Source organism: Crocodylus siamensis, chromosome 6 (genome assembly GCF_052110815.1).
Source record: "Crocodylus siamensis isolate JL-2025a chromosome 6, ASM5211081v1, whole genome shotgun sequence".
Taxonomy (NCBI): domain Eukaryota; kingdom Metazoa; phylum Chordata; order Crocodylia; family Crocodylidae; genus Crocodylus; species Crocodylus siamensis.
The window spans coordinates 74,423,279-74,437,791 of record NC_143400.1 but is presented as its reverse complement, the minus strand read 5'-3'; the positions used below and the strand labels follow the sequence as shown (position 1 = coordinate 74,437,791).

Genomic DNA, 14,513 nt, shown 5'->3' with positions numbered 1-14,513 from the left:
CTGCCACAAAGCAGTTGTCCTCTGGTTACTCTTTTTAGCTACATACAGGCCACCTTGGTTCCTGTCCATTTTTAAAGCTTTTTTGATGAAAGACAAAATAAGAAACATGTGTGCCTGGCAGAGAGACACTCCACTGCTGACCTCAGGATTGCTGTTCTACCTGCTTCCTCCAGAGCACCCTCACTACCTCACCTGCACATTACATTTAGATCGACCTAACCAAGGTTAGGTCGATCTAAATGTCACAGCATGCAAGAACTCACAGGGCTTAGGTCACTCTCAAAATGGCCTGATCTAAAGTTAGTTCACCTCAGAGGTGAACTAGCTTTAGATCAGTGGTGCTCAAATTTCTTGCCCCACAGAACTGGTGGGTGGTGGCTGATCCAGCTATATGCAGGGGAGCAGGAGGCAGCTCAGGCCCTGTTTGGCCTGATGGGGAGGGGGCATGACCCAACCCCAACCTGGTCATACAGAGGGAAGGGGGCTTGGTCTGGCCCCAATCTGGCTGTGCAGTGCTTGGGGATTTGACAACACAGGAGTGGTAGCACTATTAATTGCCACTGCTCCCCTGCTGCCAAATCTCCTGACCCACGGGGAGCCCTGCAGGCTAGATGCCATGGCTCTGTGGACCAGCCCTGACCCATGGGCCAGGATTTGAACACCCTAGCTTTAGATCAACAAAAGGTTAACCTCTAAACTTGAGCTGGATCCTGCAAACACTTGTTCGCACTCTTGAGGCATGCAGAATAGGTGTGTGTGTATGGCTTTCTTCTAAACCACAGCCTCAGGAGCTACATGGAGCAAATACAGCTATACCTGAGAGGCCCAGGAACATTAAATATTAAGGAGAATTACTGGTACAAAGGAAATCCAGATTAGGACACTTGAGTACTATGAACTGTAATATGGTATCAATAGTTCTTATTAAGAGAGTTAGTGACAACTGCATTCCTTTTGAGCAGTGGAAGTTAGAGGGCGTTGTCTTCTCAAACATGAATATTACCGCAGTGCAAAACAACCATATTTTATTATACCAAAATTGAATTAAAAAAATCTCCTTCCTCTGTCCTATTTGAGTACAGATATCTTGCCCTGTTCCAATTCTGTGGCCATTTTCAACTTTTACTATAATTCCTCTGGATTTACACCAACATAGCTAGGATTAGAGTGTGAACAGTAAGAACAGCCCAGGTTTTGGGCAGGTGGGAGAGAGAGAGAATACTCCGCAAAGACTCTGAGATTGGATAGTGTGAAAATAGTTAAATCATTTGCACAAGAGCTGATAAAAATATTCAAAATGGTGTGTATAAACACATCCATCATTGGAGGCCAACCTTTCTGGCAGGCATGCCACAAATTAAGCCCTGTACCCTCTGTGAGGTACCACTTTAATTTTCTTCCCTGGCCTGATTGCCACTGCTTTCTGCTTCCCACCCAAGCTGCTGCTCAGTTTTCTGCTCCCTACCCCCATCTGCCACTGTGCTGCCTGCTGCCACCCCACTCTGCTATGGGGTTCTCAATCCCCAGGCCATGGCCTGGTGCTGGGCTGTGGCAGGTTGGCTGCTGGTCCACCGCAGGGTCAGCTGCCACACCAGAAGTGGCTGACTGGTAAAACATGGCCTCCCAGAGCCAGGTGAAGAGGCTGCAGATCCTTCTGCAGGGCCTGTGGCGGTTCAGTGTTTGATCCATCCATCCCCACCACTCAGGGGGTGGATGTATTCTTACCTCTTCTGGCTGGAAATTCTGGCCATGGTTGACTATGACTGCGGGGCCACGGTTTGCTGGGCCATGGCCACTTTCAGGCTGCAGTTTGACAGGCCACGGCATAAAAACTTTGAAAACCTCTGTGCTATGTGCCACACACAGAGGCTGACTGTGCCACTTATGGCATGTATATATGCTATATGAATATGTTACCCCTGGTATATGCTATATGAACCTTTGAATTTACATGGTAGTTATTAGGGCTGTGCAAAGCTTTGGTTGCCGATTCAGTTCAGAGGAGATTTGGCCTAATTTGGCGGCTGAATCTGAATCAAATCGGGAGACCCATTAATCTCTCCAACTCTAATTGGAAGCCTCTGATTCGATTCAGAGAGATTTGACGATTTGGCCATAGATACAGCTTTATATTTTTTTCTATGTACCTCAAGGTACTGGGTGCAACTCATGACCACTGAGATGGTGGGGTGGATGGAACATCCCATGGGAGCGCAGAGGAGTCCCTTGCATGCTTGATGGCAGACCTGGAAGCGGACCAGAAGTACTGCCAGGTCTGCCGTGGAGCATGTGGGGGACCCCCTTGACCTCTGGCTCAGCAACTGGTGCCTCCTGGGTCTGGAGGGGGCACCCAGGGTCCCCCTCTGGCCAATCACCGAGCCAGGGGGCTGTGGAGGAGGAGGGGGGGCTGTCCCCCGCACTCCCGTGGGACACTTCGTCCACACCACCATCTCAGCGTTTACGAGTCACACCTGGTACCTTGAGGTACGTAGAAAAAACATATAAAGCTGTGTCTACGGCTGAATTGCGGATTCTCCAAATCAGAATCGAATCTTCAGATTCAGATTCGGCCGAATCAAATTGAGACAGTGATCTGAATCAGCGAATTGAATCACTGTCTCCCAAATCGGGCTGAATCTGAATCAAATACTGCCAGCTTCACACACCCCTACTAGTTATTGCCACTAATTGTTTATAACAGAATGTGAAAATAGAAGGTATGAATTCTTCTGCCTTTTCTCTCAACATTTCCACCCTTCCAAAAGCAAGCTTTATAAGAAATCTCATGAGAGCTTAACTGCTTATTTCCAAACTAATTCTGCAGCCCCAAGAGATGTATCCAGAATTGTGCATATATACTGATGGAATCAGCTGATATTTTCCTATGGCTTACATAAATCTTACTTATAATGCTGCTGTACATACATGCACATTTCATAGAGTCTGACTACAAGAAATATAAACTTCTAAAATATAGTATTAGTGCTCACTTAACATAATATAATCCACCTACATAAAACTGCATTTTAATAAAAGCATAACGATTCCATAAAAGTTTTTATGGTGGCAAAAAGGTGATGTCTGTTTCTACTCTAAGTGTAACACAAGGCATTGGTGTCATGGTTTAGGACCTAGTTACCTGAGAGATGGCCACTCTTCTTGTCCCATTTGGACACAAATCAATAATCAGTGGTGCTCAAACAAAAGGGGTCTCATACTCCAAAGAGAAGGAACTTCTGCTAGAGCATTTTCAAGGAGTCTGGCTTTGCAACTCATTTTTCTACCATAGCCCTTCAGCTCTATTAACCTTCCAGACACACAGCAATGTTTTACCTTCCCCACTCACATTTTGGGGCTGAGAGTCTCAGGATTAGAAAGGTTTGTAATAACTGTATCATTAATAAATTAAATATATAAATATACTTTTCTGATGGTATCTATTTATGTAGCAAATTGTATTGTGTGTACTCCATACAAACATTTATGTTTTGAGCATTCTGGACTTGTTTTTATGAACCTAGATAAATAAAGTACTTTCCTGATTTAAACAGAAATAGATCACTTTATTCACCAGTCAAATGCACTTACCACTGGGGTGAAATACATTAGCATCTGTTTAATACTGTACAGCAACACTACCCAACAATGTAGGGCAAGCAGCAAAAAAAACGCTTTATCCACTTAAAACTGCAGATGGAATGTAAGTGGGCAGAATGTAATTATCCACATTGGAATCTGGCCAGGACAACAGATTTAAACACCACTGCTGACACAGAAAGTGCCTTGGGAACATTAAATATCACAAGTGGTCAGGACCTCCATTTTACATATTACTCAATAATCAGCACCTCCAGTGACTCAACACCCCCTAACTCCATGCTGAGGCACTGTATATCATTAGCACAGACAGGAGAGTACAAATGACTTTCCTTGAGCTCTTTGCAGAAGGTCCTGCCTCTAACCACTGTCTCAACCCAGTGATGTACTTAGTTTGTGAGATCACAGGATGATAAACAAATGCTAGGTTTGCTGTATGTAAGGAGGCCTCCAAAGGGAAAATGGAGAAGGCTGAGACAGACTTTTGTCTGAGGCCTTGTTCCTTAACCCAAGGTTTCTCAACCAGTGGGACATGTCCCACTTGTGGGAATCGAGGGTCGTGTAGGTGGGATTTCAACTCATTGCCCGGTTGAAAAAAATCAGTTGTTTGCACTTCAAGTAGATAAATCAACAGGTATCTCGAACAGTGCAATTTTGTGGTTTGGTTTTTTTAAATCATGGTGGGAGCAGGGGTTGTTGACAAAATGGTTGGCAGGACATAAGGTGCAAAACACTGAGAACCACTGCCTTAACCCACCACTAGCATATAGTCACTGCAGCATGTACAGTAACTCACTGTTCAGATAGCCATGTACTTAAAAAAGGTAGTTAAAAGGAGTTAAATCCTTTCTCTGGTTATATACATATGTTCACTGCACCTGGTCTAGGTTTAGGATGCTGACTTTAAGCTTATTGCTGCGAGGAGAAGCATGGGCAGCCTGAGGTAAGAAGACTGGGCACGCCATTTTTTGGACAATTTAACCCTCAGGAACGCCTGCAAAAGTGGACATTTAGATCAACCTAACCCTGATTAGGTTAATCTAATTGTAACACTTACATGTATCCTCACTGACTGTTCTGTCTCCTCTTTCTTTAATCCAGACCCTGAGCACAGATACTTGTGTTGAAGCACATACCCCTCTGCACAAACCACGGCAGCCATTTTTGTGTCTCTACGAGGAGCAGGATTTGCTCTATAATATAAAGAAGATTTTGTGAATGTTCAGCTTCATCAACAGACACACAGGGCAGTTCCTGGGTACAAACAGAAGAGCAGCTCCCTATTGCAATTCACAGCGCTTTGCAGGAAGCACTATGAATTGCAATGATCCTCTGGACCCAGCAGAAGTTTGCTGTTGGGTCCAGGATTTGGGGATTCCAGGTGCTTGCTGCAAGCCTGAAGCCTGGTCTCTGTAGCAACACCATTCCCCCCTCCCAGCCCCAATGCTGTTTTCAGAATGGGAGGGGGGAAAGGCAGCAGAGGAAGCTCATTCTCGGGGTTCCCCGGCCAGCGCTGGAGGATGGGGTGCGTGGACCAGTGCCCCCCACCTTGGGAGACAGGGGGGCTCCAATCCACCTGTCCCACCATCCAGCGACAGCCGAGAAAACCCCAGACCAAATTCCCTCCACTCCCTTTCCCTCCTCCTATTCTGAAAACAGTGACAGGCTGGGAACTCTGCAGACACAAGTTACAGAACGGGCTCTGTTTTGGAGTGTGTTTATCTGAACCCTCATGCAACAAGGGTTCAGATTTTCACGGGACTGGGCCATTTTAAAGCGGTCTGCAACCACACACTCCTGTGTGGTCATCACTGTAGACTGCTTTCTGGGGCCAAATCAGGCAAAAATGGTAACTTTCCCCTAGTTCCCTGTGAAACAGTCTCAAACTTTGCTAAAGAGAAATGCTAGCAGAATCTTTATAAATCTTTGAAAGTGAGCCATGTGATCATGATTAACAGTACAAAGTCTTATTCCTTCTTTCTGAATAAACTGAAAAATCTATTAAAATACCATTGTATAGATTTTTTATTCTAATACTGACATTGTGTTTAGTAGGATTCGGGTAAGAAAAGCATTTGCTATCACTGACAGTTGAACTCAGTCTCTGGATGCTTTTATAGCCAAATTAATAAGGTGTTTGAAATACCAGCATTTAGGAAGGGATCTGCAGATCAGAGCTCTAGTGAAATGTTTTGGATTTTTTCTAGAGCTCTGTTGCATTATGCAGTCCCTACTTCCTAGAAGCATGCTAAATAAAATAACTGTTATTTTCTACTGGTGGTTAGGAATAACCTGGTTAGGTTCCTATGTAGCCCTTATTAAAGAGTTATGAAACACACTGGCAATCTTCACTGCAGGTATTTTAATTATTATTTGCTCTTTAAAGATTTCCCAAGACTTCCTATTACTTTTCTTCTAAATCTTCTAATCCTGATAAGAAGTTCCAAGGAAGCAATAAAGACAGACTGCAGCAGACATCACGTACTAGGACACACTCAAGTACCACTGCCTCAAGCAATAACGTATAGTGCAGCACTTTTCTAGACCTTCTGATCAGTAGAAGGTAACTAAACCCCCCAAATCTGAGCATTTAAGGGCATTTTACTGGAGGGTGGGAAACAGGAAGATTACTCTGGTGAGCCTAAGGCAAAGCTAAATGTAACTTGGAAGGAAACTGTCCAGGGAGAAGAGCACGAAACACATTAATACCAAGTGAATGTAAGGTAGTATGGCTCTAAAGTAGTGATCAGATGCGTGAAGCTGAGAGGAGATGGGTGCCTCATCCTGTTTGGATTATCTCCTACTTAAATACGTATTTATGCTGTTGTCCGTAACAGTGCATCTAATTGACTCATAATCAGTCATTGGTTTCGTTCTCACAATACTCTTATGAGATAAGGAGGGAATTCTACCCATTTTACAGTCATCACTGGGCAGATTAAATGACTTGCCCAGGATTACAGAGAGAGTCTGTGGCAGAGCTGTGAACTGAAGCTGCATCTTTGGCATTCCAGTCTGGTATTCTGTCTTAGCCCACCCTTCCTACTCTACTCACGCACCCTGGCTTCAGTTGTTCCTTTCTCTATTTAGGACAGAGGTGGGCAAAATGTGCCCCATGGGCTGGATGTGGCCCACCAGGTCACTCCATCTGGCCCGCAGGGCCCCTAAAAATTTTAGAAAATTAATATTTATCTGCCCCTGGCTGCCTGTCATGCGGCCTTCAATGGCTTGCCAAAACTCAGTAAGCGCACCTCCACCCAAAATAATTGCCCACTGCTGATTTAGGAACTAGTATAGGAATCGGAGCATTGGGGAGAGGTAAATAAATAATAAAAAAAAAACCCAATTAGTAGCAACCAGTTTGTGGGAACAGGCAAGAAATTGTCTATATGACCTCATTTGAGCCAGCTGTTAAGCTAACACTGTCAGTTATTTCTGAACACAAAAAAGGAAAGTTTGCTTTATAAATCTGGCCCTTTACGTCAAGTTTCAGCCAGAGCTTTAAGCTCTGAAGCTGTGAAAATAAAGGGCTATTTTAGAAATGCTGACAGACCCTAAACCGGCAGCACACTGAATGGTGATGCTATAGAATTAGAGCTTAAGATCAAAAAAAAAAAAAATCACACAGTTGAGCTCTTATGCCAGGCATCCCAGGCAATGATAAGGCTTGTGGGGAGCTAAGCAGAGGCTCTAAAGAAAAGAATGACAGACTGACACAATATCAATGATTTCGTTTCTCTTTTTATGTAAAGATAGGACTGTGTGTGAGAGTGTCAAAAAGCTGGTTGAAGTCTCTGTTTGAAGAGGTTTCTTTAAACTGTAACAGCATGTTTCAAACAGTTTCAAAATACAGTCAAAGGTCCTACACTAGTTTGTGTTCTGCTTAAATTTGGATAGAGCCAATATTGAACTAAAAAGGGAATTAGAAGTTGTGGGGGGGAAAAGGAGAGGCAGCCAAGCTACAGTCTTTTCAAAAGCATTCCTTTTTTCTCATATGTTGCGGATGGATGGATGCAGAAATGCTTTATTCGCTTAAGAAAATTGAAAAATGATGCACCAGATTGCAATTTTCCAAGCCAAGCATCACAACTAAAATAGTTTTCAAGGAAAAAAACTTGCTGAGTTCCCAAGAGCACTAGCTAAGCAGATGGACAGATCCTCCAGCATAAGTGAACTAAAGCATTTATGGGACTAAAAGAGCAAGGCATTTTTCACTTGTTTGTCAGGCCATTTCTCTCACAGAATGCAATCAAATAACTAGGTACATTTAATTGATTATAACAGTATTTTAATATAAGAGAAAAAGAGCCAATAGTTTTCAAGAAAGCTCTGTCTGAACAGCATTAGTTCAGACCAGGTCCCATCTATATGGGCAGTCAGCAAATGGGGCATCCATACAGGAAGTGAGTGCATGTGCAGCCTGATTTCCATTATAGTTCCCATACAATGAAACTGGGAGACAACAGCTGGCCACCTTTAGAATTGCCCTCCACCTACCATTTGCTTTCAGTCTCTTTGATTTCAGCCTGATGCCTCCATCCCATTTAAAACAGAAATGAAATAACATCTTCAATGGTCAAAAATGACAGCTCTGTTTGTGCTTCTAGTGATGCCAGAGGTAACACTATAACGAACTTTACTGGTACTGTACCACCACTGGATCCTAATGCTTTAAAAGATCCCAGAGCTAATTCATTTTGAAGAAATTTTACATTTTGAATTCTGAGCTCATCTTTGATCTGGATGGGATTCAAAAACATGTCATTTGATAAGAAGCGGGCTCCTCTCCCACCCCCACCTCTCTGTCACACAAATAATCTCAGTCTCTCTCTTTTACATAATCCACTGACAGGATCATTCTCTTCAGCTGCCTAAAATCAAGAACTGCCTAGAAGTCGTAGGAGGCAAAGCACTCTGGTTAAGAAAGAAGTATTGAAAAATGATACCATGAAATATGTATGACAATCCGCAGGGCTCGGTCTTTGGACCTGTACTCTTCAATGTCTCCATCAGTGACTTGAATGTGGGTGTGAAGTGTACTCTGTCCAAGTTCGTGGAAGATACCAAATTGTGGACTGAAGTGCACGCTTTGGAGAGTAGGGAACAATTGCAGGCAGACCTGGACAGGTTGGAAAAGTGGGCAGAACACAGTAGGATGCAGACCAACACAGAGTGCTGCACCTAGGGCGCAAAAATATCCAGCACACCTACTGGCTAGGAAGTGACCTTCTCAGCAGCACAGAAGCAGAAAGGGATCTCGGAGTCATAGTGGGCTCCAAGATGGACATGAGTTGTCAGTGTGATGAAATCATCAGCAAAGCTAACCGCACTTTAGCATGCATCAGGAGATACGTGACAAATCGATCCAAGGAGGCGATACTTCCCCTCTATGCGGCATTGCTCAGACCGCAGTTGGAGTATTACATCCAGTTTTGGGCGCTGTACTTTAAGAAGGATGCAGATAGCCTCAAGAGAGTCCAGAGGAGGGCCACTAGTATGGTTACAGGTTTACAGGACAAGCCCTATGAGGAGAGACTGAGGGACCTGAACCCCTTCAGCCTCCTCAAGAGAAGGCTGAGAGGTGATCTTGTGGCTGCCTACAAATTAATTAGGGAGACACAGCAAGGGATTGGAGATGCTTTGTTCACCAGGGAGCCTCTTGGGGTAACAAGGAACAATGGTCACAAACTGCCAGAGAGCAGATTTAGGCTAGATATCAGGAAAAACTTCTTCACGGTAAGGGTGGCCAAAATTTGGTCTGGGCTTCCAAGGGAAGTGGTGCTCCCCCTAGTTTGGGGGTCTTTAAGAGAAGGTGGATTGGCATCTGGCTGGGGTCATCTGACCCCAGCACTCTTTCCTGCCTAGGCAGGGGGTCGGACTTGATGATCTGTTGAGGTCCCTTCCAACCCTAGCATCTATGAACCCTGCCAGCTAGATCTCTCTCAACTAACATGTAATTTTAAACAACATTTAAGCCTTGTCAGCACTGACACAACTGCGGAAAACAAGAAGCTTCAAGGTTGTGTACCAGGGAATGAAGGACCAGGCACCATTCCCATTAAACTCAATGGAATCACTCGCGGTTCCAGTGGGAGGTGGATCAGACTCTACTTTTTATAATAATGTGGAGGAATCCATATGCATTATATATGAACTCCATTGTCATCCAGATGTGTCTTCTCAGATTGGTGAATAGACACAACGATTACTCACAATGTCAAAAATCATTCCTAACAACTTGATCATACTTTTCTCCAAATTTTCCTTTCCTTCTCATCAAGAAGATGAGTTTCTTATGGTTTCCACTATAGTTTTATTTGGGACTATAAACAAGGATTTAATGATAAGGATAACCAGCTTGATGTTCGCAAGGGGGGCTCAAATCCTTCAGTCCTTGTGTAGATATTATACAGTCAAAACTGGTATGGAAGTCAGTAGCAGCTGTGCCAGAACACTGTAGAATTCAGCCTCAAGTATCAGAATTCTATCTAGAAATCTAAAACAGAAATATCTCCCAAGGGGCCTTCTTTCTGAGGCTGTGTGGGTGCTTGTGTGGGGTGGAAGAGAGATGAAATCATCATTTGTATGCTACAGATGCATAGGAAATGAGTGTTCAGAAAACCCGGCAAAAACAACTGCTAAATCCAGCAGTTACAGTTCTTATAGGAAGCTGACTTTTTTAAAATGTTCCATGGTCACTGGAATCCACAGACAGCCCTGCCTTATAAGTATGTATGTATGAAGGAAACTAAGGCAGGGAGGTAAAGTGATTTGGGAAAGGCCACATAGTAAAGATATTGGTACTGCCTGGGCCAGAATACAGGAACAGCAGACTCCAGGCTAGGGACAGAAGTTATACATAAACCAGTTTAAGGTGTAACTGGTCAGAAACTGGTTTAAACTTGTAACAGAACAGAAGTTCAGTGCACATAAACTGGTTTCAAAATGGCTGAAACTGGCTTAAGATAAACATGGTTGAATTTACTATCAGACTTAACTGATTTTGGTCAAACCAGTTTATGAAACTTCTGTCCCAGATCCCTTCCTGGTTCAAGTTAAATCACAGTCCCTCATCATCCCAGGAAGCTTGCAGCCCTGGGCTAGGCTGTGCTGTCTGCTCCAGAGAGCAGTGTTGATCTTGCTTGCCCCTCTGCTCCCTAGCTGGAGCAGTGAGAACTGGCTGACAAGGGGGTGGGAGGCAAGCCCAGCTGCGGATGCAGTCCGGTCTGCGGGGCGGGGGAGAGATTGCCCCTCCCCCCAGGCAAATCCCCGCTAGGGTCTGGGGCCAGGAAAGGGGGTTAAACACCCCATTCCCCTGCTCAAACTTACTGCTGGCTGCAACTGTGGACTACAAATCCCAGAAGCGTCTGGAAGTGTGAAGAGGAAGTGATGAGCAACCCTGCAGAGTCCTGCTGCTGTAATTCTGGACTGTAAATTCCAGATACTTGGGGGGCAGCAGGAAGAGAAAGTGAACACACAAGCCAGAGAGCCATGCTCTAGTGCTTCCTGGCTTCTGGCCTGAGCCACACAGGCATGTGGCTGCATTTTCTGAGTCAAAGATAAATGTCTATTTACTTCTGTTTCAATTTAATCTGTGCAGTTTAAATTAACCTGCAAAGACTGAATCGATTCACCCTTGAGCTTTTTGACTGTCTGTACTTAGCCCTTAACTGTGTTGGTTCCATGAGCTGGTGCTTACGCCTCTTACTTTGCATATTGAGCCAACAATTATAAAAGGATGCATTGTATTAAAGACAGGTGTATTTTTGTTTGTTTCAGTTTTGCTTGTGAGATGCCAGATCAGTACTTGCCTGTTATCTCCACTGTAGTCAACAGGAGGTTTGTGTACATGATAAGAAGTACCTAAAGTCAGTCCCTAGTTTCAGACAGCAGAATGACCACAATCCAGCAGCTGCTAGCTCTAGTAAGCCCTGGTTATCCTCTTAAATAAAGCACAACCAGCAATAACCTGACCAGCCACACTGTGATATCATTCTCCTAGAGGGGACGTACATGTGGGAATTTGCCACAGTAGAAATTAAGTCAGTATGTTTCTGACTCTGCAATGTTATTTACAGAAGGATTGTTTGTATTGCCTGTATATTTAAGGCTTATGTATATAGGAAAAGCCCTGTGATAATATCCAATTGTCTTTTTGAAAGTTGGCTTTCAGCTAACTATTCACAAAGAGAAATTATTTAGAACTAGTGGGGGTTTTCTGACTCAGCCAGGTGCTCTGTAAACACTGGGCAGTATTTTTTAAGCAATGCTAAACTACCTAATACCAAGTTGCACTGAGTGACTGTTCGCATTTTGAAGTTTCCATATAGCCCTTCATATGGAGCCCTATAAATCCCAAGCCCCCTCCTGTGCCATCTCTAGCAAAACTGAACAAGCCTTATTTAAGTTCAGTTCTGTCCACAAACACAAATACACAAATATAAGTAGCTTTGAAAACTCAACCTAGATTTACACCAGCTTAAAATGAGAGAAGAATTTGGTCTTAATTCAGTCCCTTTTATCGTTAAATGTTACCGCTAACACATCATACTTTCATTTGTTCCCCAAAGGTGAAAACTCACATTGTGCCAGCCATACTATATTTTTGCACAAAAGCTTTGTTGATTACAGTTGGACAAGATGGACAGAACCTGTACACTATATCACTTCCTTTCCACGAGTCAAGTCATTGCAATACCGCACAGACAGGATCAAAGCCTGGCAGAATAGACATACTGATAATAAGGCAAAAGCATACAGATTCAATTATAAATAAACTTATTTTTCAAATGAAAGTAACTCTCATGTCCTGTATCAGCTGTCACGGAGCAGATTTCCAAATACAGCAGACTGAATATTTGAGCAAGAGTAAAAGCCACAGTCATTCATTTCATTCTTGTACATTTCAGTTTTACAAGGAACATCTAGGAACATGGTTGCGATTTTATTTGCATTTCATTTAAAAATAAGTTGTGTCCCCCCCATTTCATCTGACTTGCTAAGTGAGGAAAAGTCTTCAGGTGATCAATCAAATACTACTACTAAAATAAACAGATGCTTCCTTCCAACATTCTGTAAAATTAACTTTTTCAGTACTTAATTTTGAATATAGCTTCTTAATTCAGTCTCCATAAATATACATACTAATAAGCACTAAAACAAAACACTTTTTAAAGACTATACACATATAATGGTGCAAGTTCATGTATATGTTTGATATAATAAATATCAATATATATTTTTCAAACTGTATAAAATCACAAATGCACAGTATGCTCACAAAAATACCCGTTCTCAAATAAACCTAAATAGCTCTAGATTTTTGGTAGGATTTAACTCCTTAGTGTTTTTAAGGCAACATAGTTATCATCTCCTTAAAAAAAAATGGTTTGGGGTATTTTTATTTTTATTTGGAAAAGGGAGTTCCTTATAAACAGCATCCCTCCAAGGAAGAGAGAGATGACACTGAAACATTATGAACAATGAATATTGTACCCATACCTATATTTCATGCCAGTCTGCTTTGCAGTGGATTCTTTTAAAGAGATATGGTGCTGAGGGGTAAATGTTCCCAAACTGCGAGCAATAATAGCCACTGTCCGGAATTTTGCCCGGGCTGCATTCACTACGTTTGGGGTAGTGGTGCCCTGTTTGCTCATAAGTCTGTCTTCACCATTTCGACTCTTCAAGTTATGTTCCGTGCAAGCTATGGAGACTTGCATTGCTTCCTCAATAAACCTTATTCACAATCCAAACCTTAGACAGCAGGCAAAGCTTCCCAGAGCCTGAAAACAGGGCTATAGGGTACTGAATGGCTTGATATTTCAGTCCAAAATGATGCTAAAGGAGTCTTCAAAGCTGCACTCTCAAGATGACAAAAGTAGCAGAAACAGCAGTGGTAGCTGATGCAGGGCAGAGAACAGGACTGTGTCCCTAGGATACAAGTAAATGATAAGCTCTGAACTTGGTAAAGCAGCCAGAAGAGCAGACAACTCGGTTTTCAAATCTTCCTTTGCAGCAGTTTCTACTGCTTAGACAAAAACATCCATGTAGTCAAGTGCTTTCAGAAATATAAAGCTGTACCTTCATGATTAACCATAAGAAGCAACATCCACTCGGTCTTGATGCAGGCTTGTCTCTGGTTGCTGGTTTTAAATCAATGCAGGCATACTGCAAGACGTGTCTTGAACACCCTCTGGACCATGAAATGCTGAACAGGCAAGCTTTGGAACTGAAGAACCATCTAATCATAAGCAAGTCTCTACAGATCACAAATATCTATCTATTCTCCTTGTGAGAAGCAGCGAAATACTATAGCTTATCGGGACCCTTTTCAGACATTCTTAGTTTAAATCCCTGTAAAGATGAAGCTGACAGTCTGCACCAATATGGTTTTGCAGCTGCTCTGTGGAACATGCAGAGCTCCCTTTAAGAATCTTGCAGAAAGCATGAGAATGGATGCTTTTTCTTTTGTGTGCAAAATAAAGACAGGCCCTTTTAAGCAGATTCCTCCTGTAAAAATAATTGGTAGCACTGCCAAGAAAGAAGAGGACCCCTCATAGTGGTTAAAATGGACTAATTATAAAAATAAGGGAGGGGGGTGGGAAATGCTGTCCTACGGTGTGCTGATAAATTAACACATTAATCTCTTGTGCCTAACACGCTGAGATACTGCTTTAAATCCCAACATTGTCAATAGTGCCAGGGTTAATCTCTTCTTTGTACAACATTACCAGTTAAATTAGCTACTGTGCAAAACTCTTGGAACCAAATCTCACCCATAACTTGCTGTAAATCAGGTTATAGTTCAACTAGGAAAGATGAACACAAAGCTGACAAGTCGTCATGCATCCGCCACTGCTACCCAGCCATGTTTTCAAAAATGGGGAGGGAGGGGAAATTTTATATAATAATAT

General features: G+C 42.9%; 1 protein-coding gene across 3 annotated transcripts in view; it reads right to left on the bottom strand.

Annotated features, from left to right (window-relative positions):
• Nucleotides 1-14,513, bottom strand: part of KCNAB1 (potassium voltage-gated channel subfamily A regulatory beta subunit 1) — a 304,726-nt gene that overhangs the window by 213,865 nt on the left and 76,348 nt on the right. The window contains exon 1 of one of the 3 annotated variants that reach the window (XM_090052780.1): nucleotides 13,099-13,972. The exons of the other annotated variants lie outside the window; for them this stretch is intronic. Coding sequence (XP_089908906.1) covers nucleotides 13,099-13,319 — 221 coding nt within the window. The 5' untranslated portion in view covers nucleotides 13,320-13,972. Of the gene's footprint in view, nucleotides 1-13,098; nucleotides 13,973-14,513 lie in introns of those variants that run through there. 3 annotated transcript variants of the gene reach the window in all.